This window comes from Cryptomeria japonica, chromosome 2 (assembly GCF_030272615.1).
Source record: "Cryptomeria japonica chromosome 2, Sugi_1.0, whole genome shotgun sequence".
Lineage (NCBI taxonomy): Eukaryota > Viridiplantae > Streptophyta > Pinopsida > Cupressales > Cupressaceae > Cryptomeria > Cryptomeria japonica.
In genome coordinates this window covers 131,228,586-131,238,862 of record NC_081406.1, presented here as the reverse complement: position 1 = coordinate 131,238,862, position 10,277 = coordinate 131,228,586, and the positions used below count along the sequence as shown (strand labels likewise).

At 37.3% G+C, this 10,277-nt stretch overlaps 1 protein-coding gene across 1 annotated transcript; it reads left to right on the top strand.

Moving 5' to 3' along the window:
* Window positions 1-9,302: 9,302 nt before the first annotated feature.
* On the top strand, window positions 9,303-9,920 carry LOC131859478 (BURP domain-containing protein 16-like). The gene has a single exon (XM_059213263.1). It carries the CDS (start codon window positions 9,303-9,305, stop codon window positions 9,918-9,920), a length of 618 nt encoding a protein of 205 aa, XP_059069246.1.
* The last annotated feature ends 357 nt before the right edge of the window (window positions 9,921-10,277 follow it).

Here is a 10,277-nt window from a genome sequence, read left to right as displayed (position 1 = left end):
ATAGAACTCTTACCTCTGATAGAGGAAGAGTGGAATCAAAGGGAAAGGATGCAAAGGTACTAATGGTAGAAGGTAAATAGTTCATGAAGGAGATTGCAGAGAAAGGTGCAGTTTTCTATGCCCTCATCCCTAACCCCAAGGTGACAAGGAAAGAGCAGTTTGTAGAAGAGAGAGAAGGAGGACAGAAGCACATAGACCCTACAGTCAGCCAGTTGCTTGATAAGCATCAAGGCATCATCTCAGATGGAATGCCAAGGTCCCTACCACCAATAAGGGACATCGATCATTGCATAGATTTGATCCCTGGATCTACTCTCCCAAACAAAGAAACCTACAAGCTCACCCCAGACCAGAATGCAGAAATGGCAAGGCAGATTGAAGAGTTGCTTGAATCAGGACTGATTGGCAAAAGTCTAAGCCCATGTGCAGTATTGATAGTCCTTGCATTGAAGAAAGAAGGCACTTGGAGGATTTGTACAGACTTAAGAGCCATCAACAAGATAACCATAAGGTATAGGTTCCCAATCCCTAGAATAGAGGATTTAATTGATTTCTTGGGGAGTGCTAACTATTTTACAAAAATGGATCTAATAAGTGGATACTATTAGATTAGAATAAGGCCAGGGGATGAATGGAAAACAAATTTTAAAACCAATGAGGGTTTATATGATTGGAAGGTCATTCCATTTGGGTTATCTAATGCCCCTAGTACCTTTATGAGGTTAATGAATGAAGTCTTGGTGGAATTCATAGAAAAATTTGTCATAGTTTACCTAGATGATATCTTGATCTTCAGTCACACAATGGAAGAGCACCTCAAACACATAGATATGGTTCTCAAGAGGTTACATGAAGAGAAACTAATGATCAATTTGGATAAGTGTTTGTTCATGCAGGAGGAGATAATCTACTTGGGTTTTGTAATCTCACAAGGTGAGTTGAAAATGGACCAAGAGAAGATGAGTGCTATATTGTCTTGGCCTACACCTAGAACTATGAATGATGTCCGAAGTTTCCATGGTTTAGCAAATTTCTATAGCAAGTTCATAAGAGGATTTAGTCATGTTTGTGCACCCATTTTTGACACCATAAAGGGAGGACAAAAGTGCAGGTTCAGTTGGACCAAAGAGGCAGATGATTCATTTGAGACATTGAAGAAGAAGGTTGCAGAACAACCAGTCATTGCCTTACCAGACTTCAACAAGATATTTCAGGTGGAATGTGATGCAAGCCACATGGCTATTGAAGCAATGCTCAGTCAGGAAGGAAGGCCTATTGCTTTTTTTAGTGAAAAGATAAATGATGCCAAGAAAAGATACTCATCTTATGAATTGGAGATGTATGCTCTAGTACAATCTTTGAAGAAGTGGAGGCACTATTTATTGCCTAAAGAGTTCATAGTTTTTACTGATAATCAGACACTCAACTTCATAAGTAGCCAAGAGAAGCTAAACCACTGACACATGAAGTGGGTAGAGACCTTGCAAGCTGTCACATTCACCCTCAAACACAAGAAGGGAGTTAAGAATAAAGTTGCAGATGCTTTGAGCAGGAGGGTCTTAACTATCAACTAAATCAAGATGGAAAGTGTTGATATTTATTCCTTGAAGAGTATGTATGATGTTGATGAAGACTTTGGAGAGATATACAAGGTATGTGAAACCTTTGGTGAGAGATACTATATTGAGTTTTCTAAATTTCTGATACAAGATGGATTTTTGTTCAAAGGAGTGCAGTTGTGTATTCCTAAGTGTTCCATGAGGTTGAATATTATTAGACCCTAGACCTTATGAAGAGACAATATTTCTGGCCTAAATTGTAGACAGATGTAAGAAAGTTTGTGGAAACTTGTGTCATATGTCAGAAAGCCAAGGGGAAGTCTACAAATGCAGGTTTGTATCAGCCCTTATCCATTCCTTCTAGGCCATGGGAGAGCATAAGTATGGACTTTATGTTGGGTCTGCCTAGGACAAGGAGAGGATTTGATAGTGTCTTTGTAGTGATGGACATGTTTAGTAAAATGGCTCATTTCTTTCCATGTAAGACCTCTTGTGATGCATCATATGTTGCAGACCTATTCTTCAAAGAGATAGTCCAGATACATGGATTGCCCCTAAACATTATTTCAGACAAAGATGTGAAGTTCATAGGTCACTTTTGGAGGAACCTTTGGAAGAAGTTGGGGACTAACCTAGCTTTCTCATCAGCCTACCATGCCTACCATCCTCATACGGATGGGCAGACTGAAGTTGGCAATAGATCATTGGGAAACCTATTAAGGTGTTTGACAAGGAAAAATGGAGAGAAGTGGGACAACATTTTGTCATAGGCAGGATTCTCATACAATGACACCATAAATAGGAGTATCGGTAAGTCTCCTTTCCAGATTGTATATGGAATTCGAGAGTGTTGGAGTTAAGAGATTTACCCAAAGAAGAGCCCATTAGTGATGATGGTGAAGCTTTTGAATTAGCCATCAAAGAGGTGAATGACCAAGTCAAGTACCATCTCCAACAATTTACAGTGAAGTATAAGGCTCATGCTGATAAGAAGAAGAGAGATGTACAGTTTAGTGTTGGGGATTTGGTACAGGTACAGTTGAAGTAGGAGAGACTCCCAAAAGGCAATTACACCAACATCATGTAGAGGAAGATTGGACCATGTCAAATATTGAAGAAGTATGGACAAAATTCCTATGAGATCCAACTTCCTCCTAATCTGGGATTATCGTCCATTTTTAATGTGTGTGATCTTATACTTTTCAAAGGCAGTGACAATGAAGGGGAGGAACCAATGCAGGTTGCAGCATACAATGACATTCCAAGGCATGAATCACCTAAGTTGAGAAAAGTGTTAGAAACTAGAGTCACAAAGAAGACAAGGAACAAGGAGTACATTGAGTACTTGGTGGCTTGGCAAGAAAAAATAGATTCTGAGGTGGTTTTGATGTCAAGTGAGCAAATATCTAATCATGGTGCAAATTTACAAACTCTGATCTCAAGTGGGGTTCAGATCTCTTCTCCCAGGGAGTATGGTGCAGGATCACCTCATCAAAAAGTTATTCATGAACCCAAGGATGAATAATATGATCATTAGGGTTTCTTAGTGTGTCTTGTGTTTCATGTATGCAATAAACCCCACCATGTAAGCCCATGTCACCAATTAGGAAATTTGAGAAGCCAATTGGGACAATTTGGTCAATAGGGGTAATAGATGGTCTAGATTTGTGTTTGATAGGTTTTAGAAATGTTTCATGAGTGTTTGGTTGATCCATTTACGTGGATTCCAACCTTATCCAACATGACAAATTTTTGTATAAAATTGCAAAAATGCAACTTTTGAGTGCAAAAGTGCAACTTTTTGAAAATCGGTTGGGGGAATCCTTTCAACGTCTCCAACCTACTCCAAATTTAGTGGGAAATAGTTGGAGAGTTGTATAAGCCTTGTGATAATTATTCCCAAGGTTTTTGCTATTGTAGTTAGAATTTGTGAAGCAATAATACACAAAATACTTCAGTTTTCCCAGAAATTTTGAGTTTGCAGGAGTTGCACGTGCCTGTACGGACTGATTTGAATCCCACCATCCATGGATTAGATAGGGAGATGAAATATGTTTATTTTGGTGGAGGTCTGAGGTCTTAACTATCCTGGAGTAGAGAGAACCCTCCATTCTTCTAACTGTAACCCAGAAATTGAGGGTTTGGAGAGGGTTTTGAACAAAAATGGCCTTATCTTGCACTCCAATCCATTAGAAGACTCTTCCTTTGGAGGGATGCAGTATAAGCCTCTATAATTTAGTAATTTCATGGTTTGTTGTAGGGGAAACTTTTTTGTGTCGAGAAAGGAGCAAGATTAGGTAGGCATCTCTATGTGACTACCTAAGACACAATTTAGGATAGTCATCATAAGTTGTCATAGAGATGGATTCCAGGCATGAAACCCTAGAATTAGAGGTTTCTCACCATCCCCCACATGCCCATAAATTTTATTTTTGATTTGGTATACCGGTAAAGGTAGTTGCTTTGGAAAATAGGGCTAATTGCCCCTATTAAGTCTCTTAGCCTCTTAAGCGAATAAACCTTGTAATTGTAGAGCTAGCCAAACCACTTTGGGGATTATTACAACTTCCAAAAGGGTGTCTGAAATGATAATTTTTTTGTATGGGTGTGTGGAACATTGTTTATTTAAGGTCCCTTCCATCGCCAAATAGGGCTACAAGCCTAGGGGGTATATTTCCAAAGAAGATATAAGGAATTGGTGCCCTAACCCAAAACCAGAGTTTGAAAGAGTTCTTCGATCTAAATTATTGACCAAATTATAAATCCCTAAGAGTAAGAGTCACAGGTAAGGCATGTTTGAGGAGTTGAAGCCTTTTACTCGTCTTGAGTAGGCCCAAACCTAGTGAATGTGTGTGTAGTTCTATCCAAGGTGTGGAGTCCTTCCTTGTAGGACCCTTATGATCATTTGAGGGGTTATAAGTCTAACCTTGTTTGGGATTTTCCTTAGGTGTGTGGGTAGGCCTCTGCATCAGTTATTAAAATATTAGGCACAAACAATATACAAGAGGCAGTGGATATTGTCACTGCCATGTAGAGGCCTGGTATCGCAACATATTCATTATGGTCTTTTGGGTTGTTGGAACAAAGTGGTGAAATGGAACCATATAGATATGCAACCTAATATGTAGCTATAATAATTTATTCTAATGATATATTTGAAAAAGATAATAAAATAAATTAAGCATAATTGACAAAATGAGAGAAGAGAATTGGATACGCTACATACTTGAAATACACTGCTTAGTACACTTGTTGGAAGACACAAGTTATCTTTCAACACCTGTTTGAGTACAAGAAAATGAAGTAAATATTTTAGATATGTGTAACATATTAGACAGTCATTTATATGCATAAAGTAACTGATTTTGTATAAATAATTATTTCAAGATACAAAACATACATTGAAATAAGGAATATATTAGATAAATTTTAGAGCTCAGAAACAAAGTAAATAGTCTAGTAATTTTAAAAGGCATTGCTAAATAGAAATAGGAAAAGAGGAATACGAGTTAGAGAATAGTTAAATCAATAAATTTGTTATCATGAAATTTTGCGTGATAATCTTGGCTGAGAAAAGAGACATGCCATTCATGAAACCCTAAACATAATAATTTTTAGTATACATTTATAGTGTTTAAAATACTACTAATCGAGAGTGAAATGACCCAAAATACTATACTTAGATACACAACCCTAAACACAATAATTCAAATTCTTCGTATTAATGGCGATGAGTAACCACCATATCCCAAATATATAAAAAAACACAAATAAATTGAAAATGTAATTGATAATATACCCTCTCAAAATGTGAGTACTATGAATGGATATACATAGAAGGGGGAGAAGAATGAATAGATTTTTTTTTAGCAAAAACTAAATGTAATGTGTAAAAGAAATCATATATAATTCAATGAAAACAAAAGTTATTATAAAAGAATCAATGTGATATATAAAAAAAATTTCTATCATTTTTTCCTTGTGAAGAATTAGTTAGCTTTTAATTAAGGTAAATGGATTTTACAGGGACCTAAAACCCAAAAGTTTTATAGTAACCAAAGAATAAGCATCAAAGTACATAACCAATAGAAAAAGCTAAACCAACTTGGGCCAAGCCCACAAAATAGCCTAAAACACAAAATAGAGTAAGACCAAAAGAAACAGAAACCTACTGATAAGAATGCAATAGATATGCATTCTTCTAAATAACTTTCTTGTTGATAGCCTCCAACTCATCCATGATAAATCCGGAGCTACCTTGCTCTTGGTATGGGTGCACGAACCTGTCGTAGTATGGGGACAAGTAATATGACCACCTACACCCTTCACTTTCTTTTTCCGCTTGGAATCTGAAGGAGGCACACTGGCAATGGGATCAACCCTGTAATCCACAATCATATTATTGACCCTCATCAAGCCTTCAAAACTATTATTCATGGCGACCTTGCTGATATCAACTAGATTTTTTAAACTTCCTTTTATTTCTTCCACACTCACCTCCAAATTCCATATTCTTTTTCATGATTTGATTTCATCTTGTCCACATCCTCACTAATGTTTTGGGTTAATTGGAGGAGTTTCTCCATATTACTGTGTCGAAGGTTGTCCGTAAAAGTATCCACAATACCCTTTATACCCTCTTTTAACACTTGAATCTCCATTCCCATCTTCCGGAGACAATCCAACTAACTGTTGGCCACAAAGGAAATGCATTTATCCAAATCTGGGTCAATGACAACCCTCCCCTATTTCCCAGGATCAATGTCTATGGGGATTTCGATCTCAATCTCCTATTCACTATCTTTATTGCCACCCCTCTTTTCAGATTTGTTGTTCTTCGATTTGGGAGAAACAAAGTTAGTAGACTTGGTCCCCAAATTTTTATATTTACCAGCGGCCCACCTAAGGTGCTTGTTGCACCTACTACTACCTGTCCCAAGGGTAATATTCTGAATGGGGCCCTCACTAGTAGGCGGACAATACTTGGGGTCGTTAGACAAGTCTTGATTGTTCCAGTCCCTGGCAAGCTCACTATCTTCCCCTTCCAAATCCATGTTGGAAACCACTTGAACCTCCAGTTTGGAAGAAGAAAAAAGGGTTTTCAAAACATGGGATGGCTTGATTTTATGGGGTTTGGCATAATTCATAATAAGATGAATAAGGTTGTCATGGAGGACTGGATTATCCACATTCTCTGCATGTTTCTCTAGACTATGCCTTAAAGAAGATAGAAGATAAAACAAAATGGAATTTTTTCTATCGTCCCTGAAGTGATTCAAAATGACAAAGTGTTAGGAAAAAATGCTCGCATACTGACCATCAAGAGTGATGTATCTCATGATAACCTCTGCCACATCAGCCCAAGGCATCTGAAGATCCTTTTGATTGTAGCCACCATCATCCACCTTCTCAACCCTATTATGCTCCTTCTGCTTGTCGAAGAAAGTGGAGATAGCTTCTTCAACAGATTTTTGTTCTCTATAAAACTTCCTTCCTTCATTTGTATACTAGTAATTTTAGCAATAAAATCTTCATCGGTCCTAAATTTAATGCCATATACCTTAAGGATACCATTATCCCAACTGCTCACAAAATCTTTAGTGGTACTCGATGAATTCTCCTTCATCCTTTCCATATACGACACCAGGCCCTCGTCCGAAATCTCATTCCAAACCTCAGTATTCCTTTTCCAGTTCTCAAAAGAGGTGGGTTCCATATACGACACATAGTAGCAAGCCTAACCAGAAACAAGCGAAGCCTCTAGAATAGCTAGAATTGAGAGGCATGAAAAACTTCCACCAAGAGATATTATCCCAACAACGTTCTGTCATTATGAATTGGTAATGAGTGGCCAATTAATTCGACATCCTTTCTAGTCATCTCACACAGGTTTCTTGGGAAACTTTCCATTTCCGTCCATCATTTAACCTCCACATAATCCACCCCAAGATTTGCCATATAATCGGTGGGGGCATTTCCTTCCTGATACGTGGGAGAAGCTTTAAAATCATCCAGATTGGCAATCATGAGATGACAATCTTTGATCAAATGCTTGATTCTCCAACTTGGCTCCTTGTGTCTATTAATGCATTTGATTATGTTCATCGAATCACTCTCCAACAAAACATGGTTAATCCCTTCTCTAACCACCATCTGTAAACCAATGTAAGCCTAAGAATTAGTTAGTTTCTATTCAAAAAGGTTAGAGATTATTAAGTGACTTTGAAGAATTATTTACCATACTGCACTCAAATTGTGATTGATTGACCACATACAACATGCCATGGAAGAGGTATCTCTATTATCCAAATTTCTGGAAGAAGCATTGAACTCTCTTCTACAGTGTACTATTTTCTGATGTAACACTGTAATGCTTTACAAATAGCCAACCCTCTAGGGCGTTAGCTAGCTTTTATTAAACAGCTTTCCATTTACAGTGAAGGAGACATGTGACTAGAGATGTGACCTATAAAACACAGATATATGTATTGACATTTTCTATACATGGAGATGAATCAGACAGCATAGATAACGAAGTGAACAACCAGTCTAAACTAAGAATAGGTTTAATTATTTAAGTGCATAACCAGCAATCACAGAAGTCCAAGACACAACGTCTCTCTCAGGAATTTTGTCAAACAATTTGCGTGCATCCTCTATACTCCCAATCTTTACATACATGTCCACAATCCCACTCCCCACAATAACATCTGGTTGATACCCACTTCTAATTATGCTTTCGTAGACTTCCCTACCCAGTTGCAGATCTTAGTGCAAGCCAAAATAACGACACTTAAAGTAAATGAATCAGGCCTAATACCTACTCTCTGCATTTCATAAAACACTTTCAACGCCTCTAATGCATTCCCTTGCTTTGTATAAGCTTAAACCATAACACAAAATGAGGCTTCATAAACTAAAGGCAACTGGGTTAAAACTCTATGCGCATCAGCCAATCTTCCGCACATTGCGTAAGTGGTTATAATCTGGTTTTCTAAGTATATATCAATTTGACTTCCTGTTAAAATAAAATGAGCGTGAACTACTTTTGCTTGTGTTACAGATTTCATTCTGAAGGAGGCCTGTAAGACGGAAGAATTGGCATAGGAGTCTGGTTGAATGGCTCTCTTGTCGATTACATTATGCAAAAAAAAAAAGAGTTCAGTACCTTCAAAAATCTTAGATCAACTAGATCTGTATTATTATAACTCAATATGCTAATTGCGTGAAAACAAATAATGATAGCCGAAAAAATTTATGACCCCAGCAATAGCGGTAGAGATTCGTCAAAACCAAACCATCGATAATGGGAATACAATTTTACATTCCAACGTGCAAACATACACTGACAAATCCTTCAGGAAAATGGACTGAGACTAATGGTAATACTGATGACAATTTTCTTGGTTCTAGAAGGGTTTGAAATGAAGCAAAAGTATTTGCTAGTGTATCAAACGAATTTGCTGATATGAAATCATTTTTTTACGGAGAGAACAACGCTTACCTTCGTACTGCAAAATCAACCACCACAATTAAAATAATGCATCAAAGTGAAATAAATTATCATGCAGTCCACAATTTAAAAAAATATAATATTTTTAGATTTCTATTTCAAAAAGACAATTAAATCACATTATTTTCTGTATATGAAAAAAATAATAGATTATAGGTAATAAAGTGAGATTGTCTATCAGCATTGAAATGAATTTCAAAAAGACAATTAAATCACATCATTTTCTGTATATGACTAGGTCATCTTTCGAGAAACCCAGTGCGGAGGTTAGCGAGGTCGAGGAGCACGTGTTCTTCGACAAGAAAGAGCTACGGGAGTCGGGGGAAATTGTATTGCCGGATCTTAGCCCTTCCAATTATTTGATCTCATTTTTGCCCAGCGATTTAGCAGAGATGATGCTGCCATTCTCTTCAGCAAATGTTTCTCAAATTCTCAATTTGTTAAATATCCGGAGCGAGTCGAATTTGTCGCGCAACATGGTGGGCACGATGGAAGAAGGAGAAGTGAAGAGGTGCAGCACTTCCATTGAGGGCATGGTGGAATTCGTGGTGTCTGTTTTGGGATCCAACATGGACCTTCTCAGTGACCCGTCCGTTGTTGAATCCGGTGAGCAGGCGAATAAGAGGGAGAATATCATCGGGGGTAAATCGCCCGTAACGTGTCATAACTTTGCGTTTCCTTACGGAGTGAGTTACTGTCATTCTATCAAGGGAAGTGAGGTATATGATCTACAGTTGGAGGTTGAGCACGATAAGGAAAAGGTTACAAGGAATGCTACGGCTCTCTGCCATTATACCTCAAGAAAGCATGCAACAGTGAAATTATCAGCACATCAATTTCATGCATAAATTTAGAACATATAATGCATTGCGAATTTTTCCAAAATAATTCATGAAAAATCTAATGGCATTGTTTTCTTTGTTTTAGCTTTCCAAAATCAAAAGATTTAATGCATTTAGTCTAGAGTGTTGTTAACTATAGATAAAAGCAGGAACTATTAAATGAGAATATAGAAACTTGTAATGAAAAACTGCAACAAAATTTAACACAATTAAAGCATAAAACGTATAAACCTGGAACATTTGATAGCCATTAAAAATCAAGGTATTCCAATTTTAGTAGATAAAACAACCACAAAAGTCTTCAAAACATACTCACAATAAAAAATCCACATTGTTGTTGGAAGTTGAAGTCCAACGGACTCC